The 20,190-nt window shown below is 49.0% G+C and overlaps 1 protein-coding gene across 3 annotated transcripts in view; it reads left to right on the top strand.

The window, feature by feature from the left end:
- The window catches only part of SDK1 (sidekick cell adhesion molecule 1), a 518,084-nt gene that overhangs the window by 324,100 nt on the left and 173,794 nt on the right, over positions 1-20,190 (top strand). For all 3 annotated transcript variants that reach the window (XM_077758767.1, XM_077758766.1, XM_077758768.1), the window contains 3 exons: positions 14,243-14,390; positions 15,287-15,427; positions 19,736-19,917. In XM_077758767.1, coding sequence (XP_077614893.1) covers positions 14,243-14,390; positions 15,287-15,427; positions 19,736-19,917 — 471 coding nt within the window. The remainder of the gene's footprint in view (positions 1-14,242; positions 14,391-15,286; positions 15,428-19,735; positions 19,918-20,190) is intronic.

The raw sequence follows: 20,190 nt of genomic DNA, 5'->3' as shown, positions 1-20,190 counted from the left end.
GGTTTTTAAAACTTTATTTTTTCACACATTTAACTCTTAAAAACTCATCTGAAACTTAGATTTAACTTCTGACTTATGATTTTCACTTTTTCCAAGTGACCCTCATTTTCCCGACACAATTCATTGAATAATCCATTTATTCATGAATTTTTCACTTTTTATATATTAAGAGGCCCTGTTTATATAAAAAGTCTGTTTAGGCTTTAGTTGGATCCATTGATTCATCATCTGGTTTTCTGCCTGGTTTATATTTTAATTGTTTTAGTTCTGAAATGTGTATTAATCACTGATAAAGCAAGGTCCTTCATCTTTTCAGATTTTTGCCAGTTCTTGTCACCTGTTATTTTTCTTAAAAAAAAAAAAATTAGAATTATTTTATCGGGTTTCAGAGATAGTCCTGTTGACTTCTGAGTGACATTAAGCCTGTGAGAAGTTTTATGAGAACTGACTTCTTGCAGATTCTGGCTTCCCATCTGGAAAATAACCTGCTTCTCCGTTTCATTAGCTCTTTCTTTATATCACGTGGGGGAAGTTTGCAGGTTTGCACCCATTGGTTAGGCACTTTTTTGTTGAAGTGACCTAAGGTTCCGCCTTACTGCTACTGAGAATAGGATATTCCTTTGTATCCCATCTTGCAGTTCGTTCTAAATTGTGCTACACCACGGCCCTGGTGTGGTGTTTGCGGATTTGTTTCCCATCCAGCTATTTTCCATGTTCTCTCATTGTTCTAATGATTTTCCAATTGATCCTCTTTGTTTTCAAGGTAGGCAATCACACCTTCTCCAAATAATAAAAACTTACTGTTTCCTTTAAAAAAAAAAATCTTGTGGGGGGGGGCACCTGGGTGGCTCAGTCGGTTGCACATCCAACTCGATTTCAGCTCAAGTCAAGATCCCAGGGTTGTGTGATTGAGCCCTGCCTCATGTTCCACAAAGAGCGTGGAGCCTGCTTGAGATTCTCTCTCCCTCTGTCCCTCTCCCCTGCTTATGCTCTCTCCCTTTCTCCCTCTGAAGTGAAAATAAAATAAAATAAAATAAAATAAAATAAAATAAAATAAAATAAATCTTACAGGGGTAGTGAGAAGAATTTAAAAGAATAATCAGCACAATAGTGCCTCTTATCCATCCTGATCTCAGTGGAATGTCTACCAGGGTCTTACTATTATGCATGATATTGATTTTTGGTTGCTTAATGATATATAATTTACATATCATGAAATGCAGAGATCTTAAGTGGGTTTTACAAATGCATATACAGCACGTAGCTCATACTGCAAATAAGACACGAAACATTTCCACGGGCCTGGAGGTTCCCTCGTGACCCTTCCCCATCCGTCTTCCTCCTGCAAGGGCAAGCCCTCAGCAGGCCTCCATCTCCGTGCGTTAGTTTTGCCTGTTCCTGAAATTTATGTAGATGAATATGATATTAATTTGAAACAAGTTTTTCATCATTTAATACGTTCCTCCTCCCATTCGTGGTTCTTATGATTTTTTAAATGTTTATTGAAATTTACTCTTTCTAAGCAAATTATTCCTAAAATAACAACATTCCAGTTAGCAATGCCCTGCAGCCTCCACGTACGAGCATCCTGTAGCTCCGCAGCCCTGACAAGGATTCCCAGGGGACCACCCTCCGTGCGCCTTTCAGAGGTGTCGCAATGGGGGACTTGGTCACCATCACGACGGGAGGTGCCTGAGCCTCAAGGTCAAAATTAATGTATTTTTCCTTAGCTTGGGAGGGAACACTATCTTCCATAAGTTAATGCCGTACTTGCTCTTTGCTGAGGACAAGCTGGGAGAAACATGAGGCTGGGAGAACAGGTCTGGGTCTTCCCCGCCTCTCACCATGTCTCAGGCAGAGTCGCCCCTGCGGCCAGTGCCTCTGCCATGAAGATGATGCCTGTTTCTTCCGAATGACTCCGCGGCTTTCTTTTCAAGCTCTGCCATCCCGCATGGTGCTTTCCTTTGGTCTCCAGGAAGCCCAAAGCTAAACTGAGTGCTTAGCTGACATGCCCAACTCATTCCGTGCTCCGAACATCTGTCTCCTCCCGCTTAGTGATTTGGGATTTGTTTTGTATTTTCATTTTATATCCAATTTTATATGTGTATTCACTTAGGATGTTTAAATCTTCTTTAAAAGCAGCAGACCTCCAGGGCCACCTGGGTGGCTCAGTAGGTTAAGTATCTGACTCATATTTGAGCCCAGATTGTGATCTCACAGTTTGTGCGTTCAAGCCCTACACCAGGCTTCCTGTGGAGCCTGCTTCAGATTCTCTCTCTCTCTTTCTCTGTCCTGCCCCTGCTCGTGCACTCTCTCAAAATAAATAAACTTTTAAAAAAAATAAAACCAGACCTCCCCCACTATATATGTGCATGCACGTCACACACACACACACACACACACACACACACACATACACATGCTGGCATGCAGAGGGACCCAGTGATGCCATACCAAAGTCCTCAACCACAGAGAGCCATACAGGTTGTTGAGTGATGCCGTGTGAACGCACCTAGAAGCTGGCTGATGGACCTGGTGGTGGTGTGAGGGGCGGAGGCAGCGGGAGAGAGCAGGAAGGTTGCTTTTTCTGAACTGATGGCTGAATTCCCTGGAGGGAAGGGGGCCAGAGGCAGCTGGGAACCCAGGGCCTGGGCCAGGGAGCCACAAGCCCGCCCTGAGGCGTTGGTCTGGGCAGATGATCGGCCAGCCTGGCCGAAGCGTGCTGAATTTGAGATGATGTTTGGGGTTAAGGGGCAATTTCTCACAGGCAGTGTGTCTTTTCTTGAGCATAGAACATTCTGATGGCCACAGCTTTCTCGAGCAAGGCGTCTCATGTCAACAGCTGGTCTAAGACTAGCTTTTGGAGAGCATTTCCTGGGGCCCGGGGCCTCTCCTGGACCCCCTTCCATCTTTGGGGGAGGCGGGAAGGGTTCCTCTAGCTTCTCAGAGAGAATCTCTAAGCTGTGAGGCTCAGCTCTTTCTTCTGCGGCCACAGAGCCTTTCCAGGCTGTCCGGCAGCTGTCTTGCACGCTGCTCCCCACGAGCTCATTGGTTTCCATGTGGAAGCCACTGCTGACTGTCACCACACAATATGTTGAATATCTTCCTCCCCACTTGCTCTTATGTGCCTAACAGCTGATGGCTTTGTGCTGTGCTGCTCGCCAAAATTGCAGACTCTGTTCTCCGTGCTTCACATCTTTTTAATGCTGTCTTGGAGACAGAGCTCATACAGGTATTTCCTAATAGCCTCAGAGTCATCAGCAAGTATTTTAGGGCTCCGCTCACTTTTCTTCGGGCTTTTGCATATTGAACCTCATGTTAAAGGCATTTGCTCCCATTTTAAAATCCACGCAGGAAGATCGAGCGGGTCACAGATACTTGCTGATTTTGTCATCTTGCTGTGCCACAGGCCCAGAGAGGCTGTGGTGCAGGGTGGCAGTTCTCTCTCCCTCCACTACGCAAGATGTAGAGGGGCAGGGAGCCTCCGGAGGCTCGCACAGCCCCTGCTGGTCCCCTTGTGGGGGGGCGCTTCCCAGGCCTGCCCCACACACTGATGTGAATTCCTGCACAGGTTTGCCCCTCATGCCCACTCAGTGCAGAATACGAGCAGCCCTACGAGGTGTCTTCTCTAAAGCTGGGTCCCCCCTTTTATGCGGGGAGGGCCCCTCTCCTCCACCCTGCCAGCCACGGTTTCAGCTGTCCCCGAGGCGTGACTGCCCACAGCCCAGTTCCCCCTACGCTTCCAGATTTGTCCACCCCCTGCTGCCGGCCCCCCTGCCTTCTTTCCACCTCTCCGAAGCAAATGGCTTCTCCAGCTCAGGGCCCACAGCCTCCCTGGGAGTGCGTGTCCCCTTGTGGACCCAAGCTTCAGGCACATTTGGAGTCTTAGCCACAGTTCAGAGGCCCCATTCCTTCAGATGTAGACCATGTAAGGTCCCCAGGCCTTTCCCAACTTTGCTTTGGCCACATTCCCTAGTTGGGGAAGGGAGCTTCATTTCCCAAATGCTCAGCAGTTTTGTCCTTAACTCTGAAGGCCACACTCAGTGCATTTTCCCTCTGGCCCCGCACACTTGCTCGTTTCTCTGGAAACGTCTACCATGGAGAGACCCCTCCCCGGGTCGGGGAACCAAACCGTACTTCACCTGTCTACTGCTTGGGGTTTTGTCCTAGGTAGGAACTAGCCGCCCGCTTCCTGCCCGCTCCCAGGTGGTAAAGTTCCCTGACTCGGGTCTGTCTCTTTCTGCCCCGGCCCAGCCTGGCGATTACCGCCGTCCCTCCCGAGGCTTCAGCCTTATCCCCCAGGGGTCGCCCCAGCACGCCCCAGTCACAACCTTCTTTCACAGCCGTGCTGGACGTGTGCCACCTCAATGGGGTCCCATCCATCCCGAGGACCTGGTGGTGTCCTTTTGAGAGCACGCCGTGCTAAAGAATCCCCACCGACCAGCGCAAGTGGGACGCTACAGCGTACCCGCCAATTCAAGCCCTGCCGTTCCGGTGACAGGTTCTCACCAGAGCCCCGCGTGAGTCTTCCTAACCTTCACAGGACTGGTGGGCATCTGCACCTCTCCCGGTGTCCACAGGAGCTCCCACTAGACCTAGAGACCTCTCCTCGGCGCCCTGGGCACTTGCCTCCCCAGTGGAAGAGGGGCCTGGAGCGCCCACTCGCTCGGCCCAGGCGGCCCCCTGCAGGGACGCTGACGTCAGTCATCAGTCTTGTCTAGGCTCTGAGTTAGAGCTTCTCTGTTCACAGGATGACAGGGACCTCCCACCACGCTCAGTCCCCAACTCAGTGGGCTGGACACTGACACGCAGGGCGGGCTGGTCTCTGAGAATCTTGGAACCAGTTGCACAAAGCACTCGAAAACTCATGAAAACAGTTTTGAGAACTGTAGAATGGATCTATGCCTATTTTGTTTCATTTTCTCCTCTTACTCTATTTTCCAGATTTTTGTTAATGAATTTGTGTTTTCTCTGATGTGTTTTTTATATATATATAAATCATTTATAGATACAATTTATATGTAATTATATCTATAATTCATATATACATATATAATTATAACATATGTATCTATATTTTATGTATAACTTATATATGTACATATAATTTATATACAATTATATATCTTATATGTGTGTGTAATTACATAAATAATTTATATATGTGTATATAATTTATATATAACTTATATATAATTTACCTATGCATGTATAATTTTATAAATAATTTATATATGTATATATAATTTAGATATAATTACCATAGTACACATTTTATATGTATATATTTTTTCCGGCCTCTTTGTGTTACTTCATGGGCATAGGGGTCCCTGGGTGGTCTCAGGTTTTGTGTGGCCCAGTGATTTTGGAGCCCTTGCTAAGGTAATCTACTCAAAACCGAGAGGGCCTCCGCTGGCCTTGGGCAGGACCAGTGCAGGTTGCGGCTGAGCCCACCCCTCTGTCCTTCCACCCCCCCAGAGCTGACCTAGCCTCCTACCCTGTGGGCATTCAGTGATGACTGTTTACAGCTGTGGGGGCCCCAGCCCCTTGCTGTCACTAATCCCCAAAGCCAGCTGGCAGTGTCGGAGCAAATGGAAGCCTTCCGGGATGGCCGTCCTGCAGGGCCCCAGCATCAGGAACGATCGCAGCGGCTTGAAACTCCACTCTGCGAAGGCACTCAGCCCGCCATCCAGGCCTTCCCACGTGAACGCACACACACGGCTCTCTTCTCTGGCACAGCAGGGCCTCCCCATGCGGGTCGCACTCTGCATGTCACAGCTTGCCCTCTCCTTGCTAGTCCTCACCAACCCACTGACAGGCCTTTTCTTCACCTGCAGTTTATTTTAGAGCAGTTCTAGGTTTCCAGAATTATTGTGAAGAGGGAGAATTTCTAAAAGCCCCACACCCAGTTTCCCGATCAGGAACATCTTGCATACTCATGGGACCTGCGTCACAACTCGTGGACCAGTACTAACATTGTCATGACCTTAGGCCCATGCTTCATTCAGGGTTCCCTCAGGTCTTCACGGATGTCTTTCTTCTGTCCCAGGACCCTGTCCCAGCCACCACACCACAGGTACCACTGTGTCTCCTTGGGCTGCTCTTAGCGGGATGCTTCCTCAGACTTATGACGACCTCCATGGCCTTGAGGACTGATGCTCAGGTGTTTTGTAGGATGTCAGTAGGTTGGAATTTGCAGATGTCTTTCTGATCATTAGACCAGCGTTCTGGGGTTCTGGAAAAATGGCAAAGTGCCATTCCTTTCCCTGCATGTCACAGAGGATGCCATCAACGCACCTTATCACTGCTGATGCTGGAGAAGCTAAAGCTTTAACCACTGGGGAATGCAACTGCATCCCAGTACCCATTCTGAGAGTGTGGTACCTTAGTTACTAAGAAGCCCAGAGAACTTCCATTCAGCGTCTAAACAACCCAGTGGGGAAGGAGAGCCACATGGCTAAACCCTCAAAGGCTTTGGGCCAAGAGCATGGCTCTGCTTCTGGGTCATATCTGTGACCAAGCCCTTGACTTGTGAGCTTTAACACCCATCGTGACCATTACAGAGACGTTGAAAGGACAAAGTTGCCTCTATGGGGGAGTTTCTGCCAAGGTGGAAGGACCGGCGCCTCTGTTTCCCATATGAACATGAGGAAAATCATAAATGCCCCGAGGTTACCATGAAGGTTCAGCATGTACACAGAGCCACCCAGCATTCCCAGGACACGCCAGGCACTGTCACCAAACAAGCATTTATGGGGTTCCTACTATGCGTGGGGCACTCTTGTGCTCAGGATCTACCAGCAAGCAAAATGGATTCTGGTGGAGATCGTCTTGTGGGTGGCTACTTAAGAGGGTAGCCATTCTTATTCTAACCTAAAGCTTGTATATTAGGACACATGGTATGCACACTGTTGCAGCCAAAACAGCGCTGGAATTAACATTAGGAAAATAATAAAATTTGCATCTTGATTCTTCACTTAACTTGCTCTGTGACTGAGGGGAAGTTGTTTTCATGCAAGAGTGCTCATTCTCATAATGTGAAAAACTACAAAGCAAAGCATCAGTGAAATCACATTTTTCATCAACCAAATGTATCTCTTACGACGGTCACAGTGCTCAGTGCTGGCAATGTTGTGACAAAGTAGTCACTTTCTAGAAACTTCTTATTATGAAAAGTGCTACATATACACAAAGGTACAAGATATTCATGTGCTCACTTTCAAGTACCATTAACATATTACCGTATTTGTTTCATCAAGTCCCCACCTTTTTTGCTTGTTCATTTTGCTAGAGAGTATTTTTAAGAAAATCCCAGACAGTATGTCATTTCAACCTTAAGTGATTCAGTAAATAGCTCAAGTAAAGGACATCACACTCAACAAAATTAATGGTAATCCTTAATATCATCTTATACTCAGTCCATATTTAAATGTTTCTAATTGCTTTTTTTAAATGTGTGTTTTTAAATTCCAGTTAGTTGACATAAAGCGTAATATTAGTTTCAGGTGTAGAATTTAGTGATTCATCACTTACATACAACACCTGGTGTTCATCACAAGTGTCCTCCTTTTTTTAAAAAAAAATTTAATGTTTTATTTCTTTTTGAGAGGGAGATAGAGACAGCATGAACAGGGGAGGGTCAGAGAGAGAGGGAGACACAGAATCTGAAGACAGCCTCCAGGCTCTGAGCTAGCTGTCAGCACAGAGCCCGACACAGGGCTCGAACCCATGAACTGTGAGATCCTGACCTGAGCCGAAGTCAGATGCTCAACCGACTGACCCACCCGGGCACCCCACAAGTGCCCTCTTTAATCCCCATCCCCCCTCTCCTCCTCCCGTCAACCCTTGTTTTTTTCTCTATAGTTAAGAGTCTGTCTCTTGATTTTTCTCTTCCCCATCTAGGTTTCTTTATTATGTTTCTGAAGTTCCACATGTGAGTAAAGTCATATGGTATTTGTCTCTGACTGACTTATTTCAATTAGCATTATGCTCTCTAGCTCCATCCACGCCATTGCAAATGGCAAGGTTTTATTCTTTTCTATGGATGAGTAATATTCCATTGTACATATATATACCGCATCTTCTTTATCCTTTCATCAGTCAGTAGGCCCTTGGGATCTTTCCATAATCTGGCTGTTATAGATAATGCTGCTATAAATGTTAGGGTGCATATATCCCTTTGAATCAGTGTTTTGTATCCTTTGAGTAAATACCTAGTAGTAAAATTGCTGGACTAGAGGGTAGTTCTATTTTTAACTTTTTGAGGAACCTCCATACTGTTCTCCAGAGCGGCTGCACCAGTTTGCCTTCCTACCCACAGCGCCAGACTCTTCCCCTTTCTCCGCCTCCTCACCAGCATCTGTCTTTGCGTGAGTTGTTCATGTTAGCCGTTCTGACCGGTGTGGGGTGGTGTCTCCCTGTGGTTTGGATTTGTGTTTCCCTGATGATGAGTGCTGTTGAGCATTTTTTCACATGTCTGTTAGCCATCTAGATGACTTCTTTGGAAAAATGTCTATTCGTGTCTTCTGCCCATTTTCTAACTGGATTAGTTTAAACCAACTGGGTATTGAGTTTTATGTGTTCTTTATCGATTTTGGATACTAACCCTTTATCAGGTACGTCATTTGCAAATATCTTCTCCTATTCCATCGGTTACCTTTTTAGTTTTGCTGATTGTTTCCTTTGCTGTGCAGAAGCGTTGTACCTTGAGGAGGTCCCAAGAGTTCATTTATGCTTTTGTTTCCTTCACCTCCAGAGACATGTCAAGGAAGAAGTTGCTGCAGCCAAGGTCAAAGAGGTTGTTGCCCATGTTCTCCTCTAGGATTTTAATGGTTACATGTCTCACATTTTGGTCCTTACTCCATTTTTAGTTTATTTTTGTGTTTGGTGGAGATAGTGATTCAGTTTCATTCTTCTGCGGGCTGTGTCATTTTCCCAGCACCATTTGTTGAAGACACTGTCTTTTTTCCTTTGTGTGTTCTTTCCCGCTTTGTCAAAGATCACTTGACCATATATCTGTGGGTTAATTTCTAGGTTTTCTATTCGGTTCTGTTGATCTGTGTGTTGTTTTTGTGCCGCTACCACACTGTCCTGATGACTACAGCTTTGTAATATACTTGGCGTTCCAGAAATGTGATGCCTCCCGCTTTGCTTTTTCAAGATTGCTTTGGCTCTTTGGCTTCTGTAGTTCCATACAGATTTTAGCGTTGTTTGCTCTAGCTGTGAAAAATGCTGGTGGCATTGCATTAAATGTGTAGATTGCTTTGGGTACTGTAGACATTTTAATAGTATTTGTTCTTCCAATCCAGGAGCATGGAATGTATTTTCATTTCTTTGTGTCATCTTCAAATGCTTTTCTTTTTTTTTAATGACTTTTCACGGTTGATTCTTTTGAATTGAAATCCAGATCCAAACAAGGTCCATCCATTGCTTCATCACCAAGAGCCCCACCCCCCTTTCCCCTGCTCTTGCCCGGAGCAGAGGTTAGGGCATCTGTCCTGTAGAACGGCCCAGGTCCTGGGCCTGGCTGATGACTTCTGCATGGTGTCATTTAATCCAATCCTTCATCTCTTTGATTACCCAGAGGCTGGAATGAATTTGCATTTAGCTTTTGGCTTTATGTATTCTCCTCAAGTGTGTGTGTGTGTGTGTGTGTGTGTGTGTGTGTCAGCGGTGCCTGGACGCTGCTGTGGGAAATACCACTGCCTCTCCCAAGGAGACGCTGGAGGCGCAGCTACTCTGCTTCTTGTGATGTTTGCTCCATCCCCATGTCTGGAACGTGACAGCCTGTAAGGACTCAGAGGAGTTGTTTTACCTTCCTGAGTCTTGGCCTCCTCATCTCCAAGAGAAGAGAGAATACCTCCTCCCCAAGAAGATTCATGGGCTCACAGATGCAAACATGCTTTCAGACTGCAAGCTGCCATATAGGCATGAGGCATTAATAATAATAATGGTCCTTTCAGCAATTAAAATTTCCTTTGAAAAAGTATTTCCCTTCTTAAGATACCTTTAATTGAGAACATGGCAATGTTCTTTTTTTATTGGAGAAAGCTCCCAGTACATCTGTGAGGATTCAAAACCGCCGGCTTTTTCACCAATAGACAGGGCAAAGAGGTGATTAACTCCTCGTGGATTCTGGAGTTAACTCCTCAAAGCTAACAGCAAGATTAGTGCTCCCCACATGGAGCAGAAGTTTATTTAATAGCCTGACTGGGGAAGACTAAAATTCTGTGGGCTTCTAGATCAGAGGAGCAGGAGGCATCCCTGAAGGGGAGGGGAAAAGCTCCTGAAACTTTTATGGGATGGTTTCCTTTTATCAAAAGAATCTTCTACATTCCAGCCCCGCTGACGGCATCTTGTAATACTTTTTTCTGAGGACCAGGAGGAGAATCTTTTAAAGGGATTTTGCTTATAGATTGTCAGGAGCAGACTCGCTATTTAAATTTTAACTTTCTCAGCAAGCTTGCAGCTCAGAGGCTGGTGAATGAGCAAATCCTTCCCAAACTACTATTTTTTTCTTTTTATCAGTACAAATCAGAGTGCCCATGAGATGGATCGGGTTCATTTGTATCAGTGCTCAGTTTAATCTCTCTTCCTGCCAGACCTTTTATCTTCTAGCAGGGAGAGGGAAAAGAATAAATAAAGAGTTCTGTAGATGCACTGGGAAGACTAAGGGGAGCCCCAGAGTACAGGGTGGCAGATCTCACTGAGGGGGTTACATGCTGTTTATACCCCGAGTGAAGGAGCAGAACCCACTGGGCAGAATCTGGGAGGGAGGGCAGGTGGGACAGGCAAGGCGGCCGGTGCTCTCTGCGCATCCCCCTCCCCATGCTGATGCTCACTGTCTCAGTCCACGGGCTCCCCCACCATCCTTCTGACTCTGCCCCTTTCTGAAATTGCTGCTGTACACTCTGTACCTGACCGTGCAGGTGAGCTGTTACTTACAGACAAAGTAATCTTCAGGAAGAGAGAGATAGAAGAAGGGACCTTGTATTGAGCACCGCGTCAGTCAGGGGTCCTGCAGGAAGCAGGTGGTACTCTCTATCAGAACAGTCAGGGAGGAAGTTTCGAAAGGGAAGGTCTGCCTAGGTGTGGGGAGCCTGGGGCTGGAGTCCTGTGACTCAGGACATGGAGGCAGGGGAGCTGCAGGGCCCCGAAAGAGAGACAGCCTAGAGCTGCCCCGCGAGCAGAGCAGGGCCATCTCCTCCGTGAGCAAGGACGACCCAGCCTTGCCAGGCAGGTCACCGGGGACACAGAACGGGGAGGGGCAAGTGGGGAGGGACGATGGAGAAGTGGGAAGGGGACAGAACATCCAGCACAGGGTCCACTGTGGGCTGGGCTTTGTGCTGGAGGCATCAGTGCACGTCTCTTATTTCACCAGTGACCATCTCGGGAGTTGTGATATTTCCTCATTTTTTTCACCATTTAAACAAATGTTTAATTGCAGTAATATGTGCATAACATAGAATCTACCATCTTTTTTTTTATTTTTTTAATTTTTTTTTTTTTTTAATTTCTGAGAGAGAGAGAGAGACCATGTGAGCAGGGGAGGCTCAGAGAGAGAAGGAGACACAGAATCTGAAACAGGCTCCAGGCTCTGAGCTGGCTGTCAGCACAGAGCCAGACACGGGGCTCAAACCCACCAACTGTGAGATCATGACCTGATCCGAAGTCGGACGCTTAACCCACTGAGCCACCCAGGTGCCCCTACCATTTTGACCAGTTTTAAATGCAGAATTCAGTGGTGTCAGTGTACACTCACAGTGCACCGCTGATCTCCAGAATTCTTTGCATCTGGCAAAACTGGAGCCCTGTACCCATTGAATGTGACTCCCATCTCCCCCTCCCCCACCCCAGGCAGCTGCCAGTCAACCCTCTGTCTGCGCATCTGACCCCCAGGGACCTCATATAAGCAGAATTCTACACTATCTGTCTTGTTGTGACTGCCTTATTTTCAAGGCTTAACCATGTTGGAGTGTGTGTCAGAACTTCTTTTCTTTCTTTTCTTTTCTCTTGTTTTTTCCTTTCTTTTTTTTTTTAAATCAAGGCTGAGGAGTGTGTCACTGCATGGAGAGATCACGCTTGGCCCATCCATCCATCCATCTGGATACTAGAGCCACTTCCACCTTTTGGTTGTTGTGAATACTGCTGTGAACACGGGTTCCTAACAAGTATTTCTTTGAGCCCCTCCTTTCAGCTCTTTGGAGCATAAATTTTGAAGAAGAATGGCTGGATCAAATAGCAGTTCTATTTTTAGTCTTTAGATGAACCCCTGTACCGGTCTCCCCAGCAGGTGGTCATGTTTACGTTCCCGCCAACAGCGCCCGCGAGCCCCAACCCCTTCATCCTCCCCCACACGTGCTATTCCCTGCCTTCTGTAGAGTGGCCGTCCTAGGGGGAGCCAGGTGGATCTATCTCACTGAGGTTTTGACTTGACCCCCCCACATCCTTTTTACAGAAGAAGCTCAAATAGCGTAAACAACTGTATGTGGAGCAGCGGTGTCCAACTGTGGCCACCGTGTGTCTGCTGTCTTCGGAATGAAAGCTGTCTCCACTGCGGTGTGACATGGCAGGGACAGGCCCTGCTCCCCACAAGCAAGTCTAGTTACATGGACCCAAGAGAAGGCTCTTCCGTGGGCCACATGGACAAATCGCTCCTTTCTGTCAGGGAGCCTGCTCAGTGAAGCAGATCACCATGAGAGGTTTGGTGCTTCTAGAAGGGTCTCAGACTCATAAAGCAAAAAGAGAGATATGTGTGAGTCTTCAGGAGCTCCCTGGGGACGCACACATGGCAGTTTTAAGGAACATAAAGAGATGGGAACCTTATTAGGCATACATTACCTATATCACTGAGCATCAAAGGCCAAGAACACTGAAATGCCCAGCTGGTGGTGAGGACCACATTCCCAGAAAGCCATTTTTGGAAGCAGCTTTATTTGAAATAATTAAAAAGATTCAGCCTCTGTAGCCCAATTGGCATCGTGCTGCAGAACAGCCTAACTTTGTGGGTGAGGAGTCCGCTCACTCCAGCTAGCAGTAGACGGCTCCGTGCGGGAGTCCCGTAGGCTGCCCTTCAGAGCCTCATTTCATTGCCAAGCAGTTTGTGGCTACTTCTTGGTGACTCCCAAAGGCCCAGCATGCATTTCTGATGAGCTCCCGGCATGGACTTGTGCACCCTGAGAGCTACGGTCCTTGTGTTCTTGCTTGGTGCGGCAAGCACGCCCACAGCCAGGAGCACTGGCAGTCTGAACATTGCCTGCCGCCACCGTGGAGAGCATGCCTCTCTTCTCTGACCATCTCCAGTGTGGGCGAGAGGTGTTTTACCACCACTTCCAAGGAACAAGAAGACAGTTTGATCTCCATGAGAACACCCCCTGCCCCGCCTCCCATTTCACTTCACTGATAACTTGAAAATGCAGTTCTGGCATCTGAATGATTCCAAATGAGAAGTGCCAGTGGGTGTTCAGATTCACTGCCAGGTCATGTTCATTGCAGGGTATCATTCTGTGAAATGATTGGGTCAAAAAGCATGTTTAAAACTGCAGGAAAAAAAAAAAACCTACAAAGGTGTAGGCACCCAGCATAATCCTCTGAAGCCGTGCCGGCAAGAGCGCACTTGGCTGACGGAGTTGCTCTTGCGCACCTGCCGGAAGGCTGGGTGCAAAGATATCCCAGACGCACCGCGAATTTCGTTACGCCTGTCTCCAGCCAAAGCCACACAGGGGTGCGGCACTGTGATGGGCCGCCACGCAGATGGGTTGCAAAATGCACAGCCCATCTGTCTTTATCATGCTCATTTCCTCTTTTATTAAAATGTTAATGAATATAGTTTTTATTTATCATTTGGTGGCATGTGTGGCATCCTGTTCTGGGCGACAAATCTGCAGTCTGCCTTACCGTGTGAGCTGACAGAGACGCAGGAACAGGGAATATCTTGGTTCCGTTTAAACTGCCACATGCAGGTTGAGCAAGAGAATTCCTTCACTTGTTGACAGCAGCGTGGGGGCAACGGAGGTACGCTGCGCTTGGAGTGGGCCCCCGAGTTTAACTCCAGGCCCACCGGCTACAGGCCGCTTACCATGTGGCCACGGGCATTGGTTTCCGCTTCCATCAAACGGGGGTGACCACTCCATCTGCCAGGAAAGCAGATGAGAGGACTTTATGGGGACGCATTTTGCATTCAGTTGTTTTCACTCAGACATGTGCTCATATGGTTCTGAATTCGTTTTGCTCGCTCTTGCAGACTCTCCGTGGAAAGTGCATCTGTCAAACGTCGGCCCCGAGATGACAGGCGTCACCGTGCGCGGCCTAACTCCAGCTCGCACCTATCAGTTCCGGGTGTGTGCCGTGAATCAAGTGGGCAAGGGTCAATACAGCACAGAGACGAGCAGGTGTGTGAGTGCACGGCCCTCGGTGGTGGAAGGGGCAGCTCGGCCTGGACAGACACAAAGCACCCAGTTAGGAGGAGCGAACAGCACCAGGGAGCCACCTGCCGCCCTTCGTGAGGTTGGCCACAGCGGGCACAGGAAGAGCTGCAACCAAGGGAGAAACACAGGCGCTCGTGGGCGGTCCTGGTGGGGTTTTCCCTAATCGCTCTGAGGGAAGTTTCTCACACTTCCGAGGTACCCGGGCGGGGCTGACACAGGCTGTCCCCGATCGCACAGGCCTCTGTATACATGCAAGGCACAGCTGACAGCATTCCCCCGCCCTCTCCCTATCCCAAGTGCCATCAGGACAAGTAAACGCGGTCCCCAGTCTCAGGGCTACCACTGTGGACGCCCATTCAGATGAGACCTGGGAGAATGGCTCCCTCCCATCCACACATCAGCATGCCCTCCCCCGCCTGCCTGGGCATTCGTGGGGCCCACATCGTGGCACAATTGAGATCTAAGTGGCTTTTTTCAAAATGTGGGAGTGTGATGTGAGAAATATTGAAAGAGCCCAAGAAGAGGCGATGAGGAAGGCGTCTGGGGCTGCAGGCCTGCACACTGGCTCACTCAGCCTCGTAATCCCTTCCTGCAGTGGAGGTGCCCTGGGTTCCTCAGACACGATCAGGTCACCTCCTGCGTCTCCTTGGTGCTGGCCTCACCGGCTTTCTGTTCCATCGCCTCCGCCATACCTGCTTCCTGCACATCCCTCTGGCATGGTCAGCTGTGCACTTGGTTTGGTCCATCCCTCAATTTCCGTAAAGTCATTGGGCTCCAGATTCAGCGAAACAGAGAGTGCAGATGGGGACACTTTGTTTCGGAAGCTGATGTCTCCCTCCCTCCCCACGTTCTGCGTCTAGGTTGATGTTACCAGAAGAGCCGCCCAGCGCTCCCCCGAAGAACATCGTGGCCAGCGGGCGCACCAACCAGTCCATCATGGTCCAGTGGCAGCCGCCCCCCGAGACAGAGCACAATGGGGTCCTGCGTGGGTACATCCTCAGGCGAGTAGCCTGTGCTTGGCACTTGCAAGCCGGTGCTTGGAAGAGTCAGGGCTCTGTTTTGCTGGGGGTGGCCTTGCAGAGAGCATCTGCGTATCCAACTGTGGTGTGTACACATGAGAACCCAGCCTCGACGGGGACGTTCTGTTGGAAGAGTGAAGAGGGGACGTTATGAGTCGGGGTCGAGGTGTGCTATCCGTCGTAAATCCAGGGACCATGTGTTATTTACTATAACCATTCTTAATTAATAATAATGCAACCAACTTAATTATTACCAGTCGTTACCATGCTGACCAGTGCGTTGTTCAGAATTGCCAGGCTTTCTAGCGTTTCAAAGAAATGTTTTACAATCTGCCTTTTTATGTGCGATCACACAGTTTCCAGACGTTGGAAATGAAGCCAGCATGCCTTGGAACACAGTGCAGGCCAAGCTCACACATCTGCAGGCCAGACGTGGCCCAAAGGGTGGCCAGTTTGCTTTCTCTGCCTTATAAGAGTGGTCAAGCTTCTAAGGATGCTGAGAGGGCTCTACTAGCACTTGGCTGGGTTTGAAACAAGGAACCTCTTTTGCCAAAACCACTGCTAATTTTGAAATTGCACCAAATGTGATAATTGCAGCCACTCATTGACACAGTAGTGAACAGGAAAAAGAAAAGCGGTATTAAAGGGTGATTATAAAATCACTTCCAACACATGGTACAGCCACGGATGTGTTTGTTCACCCACACATGCTGTGTCTCCCTCCCCAGCCTCCCCAGCAGGAGTCTGTCACTCCCTTCATCCCAATGCCCAGCCTGTGGTGCCCATTCTGAGCGTGTGATCAGAAAATAAGGGTTAACAAAGGTCTCGGGGACTAAATGTAATTTCTTAGACAAATGTAAGAAGTTATGAAGGTATAGCTTCTTTATCTCCATTATCTTTGCATGTGGAGGACCTTTCCTTCCGTTATAAATTTATGTAATCAGCACCTTTATCCACATGCACGTATAATTAGCCCATCACCCAAGTTTGCTGCTATTCTCAAGTCTTCCTCAAGCATGTGACTTGTCCTCTAAACATAAGCTAGGCCGTTATGCACCTGAAGTGGTTTAAAGGTGGCACATGGGGCTGGAGGACTGGAATCAGCACTCAAGGCCCTTCTGGTCACTCTTTCCCCAATGTCTTCCCCCTTCCAACAAGAGACCTGGCGCGGGGGCAGCTGTGGGCTTGGGGGAGTTCCCAGATCCCTCCAGAAAATGAGCTGCCCCTGCTCCCCACCACACGCAGGCCCAGGTCTCCTGTCTGTTGTGGCTGTCATTCCTGTCCCATACTCATCAGCTAATGAAAACCGTTTCTTTGCCCTCTGCCCGGCCTTTCACATGCACGTCCTCCCAGCCGCCTCTGTCTTTCCTTGAGCACACGGAGAAGGTTCCTCCGGCTCTTGCTGCCAAGTAAGGACTTTTAAAAGTCAGCCCACAGAAGCCGGCTCAGGGCGTGGGGTTTAATAATAGAACCCCTCTGATGTTACAAGGCCCCATCGGAGACTGCACATTTCTCTATTTTGTGGGATTAGCGCCGTTAAAAGGATTTTCCGTGATGATGTCAGGAGACTCGAGTGCCAGGAAGGAGGGCATCTGTATTTGTAGGGGTCTAAATCAAGAAAGGCCTAAAATGAGGGTGCACTACCCAAGGCCTGTGAATATCAAAGTTTTCAGAAATTAAAGACCCGTGCCAAAACAAATTTGCTGGGAAACATTTCCAAATCATCCTCCAGCCTGCACATCAGCTCTGTTTGCAAGTGTGTGTCCTCCAGGGCACAAGGCTCTGTGTCAGAGCTGTAGCACAGTCCACGGAAGAACAAAACGGAAATGAATCACCTCCGTGGCTCTGGCTGTAAGAAGTAGTTAAGATGTGTGCGCGGCAATAAAATATTTATAATAATGGGCAGGGCGCTTCTTTGAGAGGAGCACAGGGGTTATGTCTTTAAAAACATCCTCCTGTTTATTTCCATATAAAAAAATGGTCTTGTTCTGTGCGAGACAGTCTCCAGGCAACGCCTCCCACCAGGCAGAGGGCTGCGCCCTGTGCATCTGTTATTCATGTGACCTTCACAGACGTCCTGTGAATGTTACAGAGGCACCCGAGCCATGGGTCAGAATGGACCAACCTGCCCGCTGCCAGGAGAGGAGAGCAGCTGCTTCCCAGACATGAATCCCGGGGTCTGTTTTGCACGATCCTGTAAACAAGGGTCCAGGAGATACAGCTCATGCAGGCCTCACGTGCTTCCTGGAGGAGCCATGTTTTTTCAAAACCAGAAATAATTACTGCGTGCTTCGTACCATCACGTGTCCTTTGTGCCCATCATTTGGCTTTCTTCTCACGACAACCCCGTGAAAGGCCCTTATGGTGATGTCCTTTCTGAGAGCTAAAAACCAAGGCTCGGAGACATTACGAGTTTGCTCGAGGCCCCAGCTCATCAGTCTGCTTTTCCCCGGACTGTGTCCTGCATCGTGATGGGTCCACACTAATGAGCTGCTCTGAAGTGGCCATGCCTGACGTGTGCCATCTTGGTTATTATAAGTGGTCCTGGGCGCCATTCACACGCCAGGTCGCCCCAGTGCTGCTGGGGGGCCAATCCTTGCCATCTTCCAAATGGTGCCCTCACTATCTCAGTGCCATTTATTCTGTAGATGGGGAGTTTGAGTGGGAGTATCTGGCTTGCGGGTTCTCCGATGCCAGGCCTGTGTCCCCGTGAGCCACTCCTTGAAGGCCATGATGTTATATAAATAAACTTAACCCCGGCTGGGGGTGTGGGTAGTTCAGTAAAGGAATAGTGAGTCAGTAGGTGTCAGAACCGGATGGAGTAGGAAAGCAGAAATGCGGTATGAGGCATTAGCTCTAGTGTTTGCCCCTCAAAGGGGAGCAACTGTCAAGCCCCACATCCCCTTTCAGGTGGGAGGCAGGAGGCAGCCTCGGGCCTTCTTGCTGGTGCAGTGCTGCCTGCTCTTGATCCTGTATTTTCCCGCCATACAGGCCTCACCTGCACACACAGTCTATGGCTGGAAGGCCACCCACCGAAAATCCTGATTTTCACAAAGAACCTCACATTGCCATCTCCATGCTTCCTACTGTATTTGCAGCTTTCATGCTCTTTGGAGAGTGCTCTTGTCCTTTGAAGGGCCTGAATTCTGGGGTTTCTTCTCCCCTCCCCCACTGGCGGCAGCAGCCTTGCTGGGCCTTCCCCTGTGTGCCCAGGCACTCCTTCCGCGGCCAGTACAGGTGACAGGCAGGGCCCTGACCCGCCATCAGGAGTCCTGTTGCCCTGTGTCCCCTATGCCCTCCCCCCGCCCCCCATCAGACAAAGCCACATCTTCCTGAGCAAGAGCCGCCTCCAGGACAGGCTCTAGAGGCTCCAGGAGCTGTGTCACGACTGCGGTGTCGCTCCCAGCTCACGCCCCCGCGCTACCCCCGGGGAACCAGGTTACTTCTAAAGCCCAAGTCGTGAAGATCCTTCCCTGCCCCAAATCACGCCACGAAAGCCTCTTGTAGTACAAACAGCAATTTCATAACTTACACATTTTCTGAGTTCTGAGTCATGTACATCACTTTTAACACAGATACAACTTGAAAATTATACTGTTCATTCCACACATTTCCTTCTCAAACACAGAGGTACGGTCGGCATAGAGCACTGTCCCAGCGTCAGGTGCACACGGAAATAATTCCCCTTTGTACACGCTGCAGCCTGACACCCGCAATCATCAGGTCACCATCAGGCACGTACACTGAACCCTTCACCCATTTCATCCACCCAGGCCCCCTTACAGCCAGCTTGGCCCCCTAGGCATTGAACCAGTGCTTTGGAAGTGGGGACACCACTGAAAGCCCCCTTTCTGGTTCTGGGGCCTGTGCGGACAAGTCTAGACTCGCTAGACGGAAGAGGCCTCCCACTTCTCGGCTCTTCCCCACATTTTGGGACCAAGGGAGGGATGCTGTCACTCCACAATCACTGTTATGGCGGCACCGACAGGAACCACACCTGGAGTTTCCGGTGCTAGGCCGCTGTGCTCCGCAGACGAGTTACACTTAAAAAGGTGTAATTTTTCCTTCACCATAACACAGTTGCAACATCAGTTCCATTTTGCCCAGAGCTCATGATCACCGAGAGATTCAGCGACACTGTGTTTGAGTGGTTGGCTAGGACATGGTATTATCTGGGGCTGACCTCTGGCTTCCCTCTCATTTGCTGACCTCGTTTCCATCCGACTGTGCAGAATCACCGCGGGTGCGCCCGCAGCCCGATTCCAGCCATCTGTCCATGCTCTGATGTAGGTACCGCCTGGCCGGCCTGCCCGGGGAACACCAGCAGCGGAACATCACCAGCCCGGAGGTCAACTACTGCCTGGTGACAGAGCTGATCATCTGGACACAGTATGAAATCCAGGTGGCAGCTTACAACGGAGCGGGCTTGGGAGTCTTCAGCAGGGCCGTGACAGAGTACACCCTACAAGGAGGTAAGCTTGCTTTCCTGCGAGGTCTCGCAGTCTGCTGTAGAGCAGGGCGTGTCATGTTCCACAAGAGCATGCTGGGAATACAGATGAAGGGCCTGGTCCTCTGTGGGGGAGGAGAATCGTCACATTCGTCATTCAGTCTCTCTGTTCCTCAACTCTTGCACTGCTGTGGGAGGGACACGGAGAACGTTCTAGATGCTTGCTTCTGGGCACTTAGGCCAGGGAGTATCCACACACATCCCTCAGTCAGTCCACTCACTCTAAGAAAGATCTGCG

This window comes from Crocuta crocuta, unplaced genomic scaffold, assembly GCF_008692635.1.
Source record: "Crocuta crocuta isolate KB4526 unplaced genomic scaffold, BGI_CrCroc_1.0 scaffold273, whole genome shotgun sequence".
NCBI classification, from domain to species: Eukaryota; Metazoa; Chordata; class Mammalia; order Carnivora; family Hyaenidae; genus Crocuta; species Crocuta crocuta.
The sequence above is the reverse complement of the archived record's forward strand: the minus strand, read 5'-3'. Positions and strand labels throughout refer to the sequence as shown.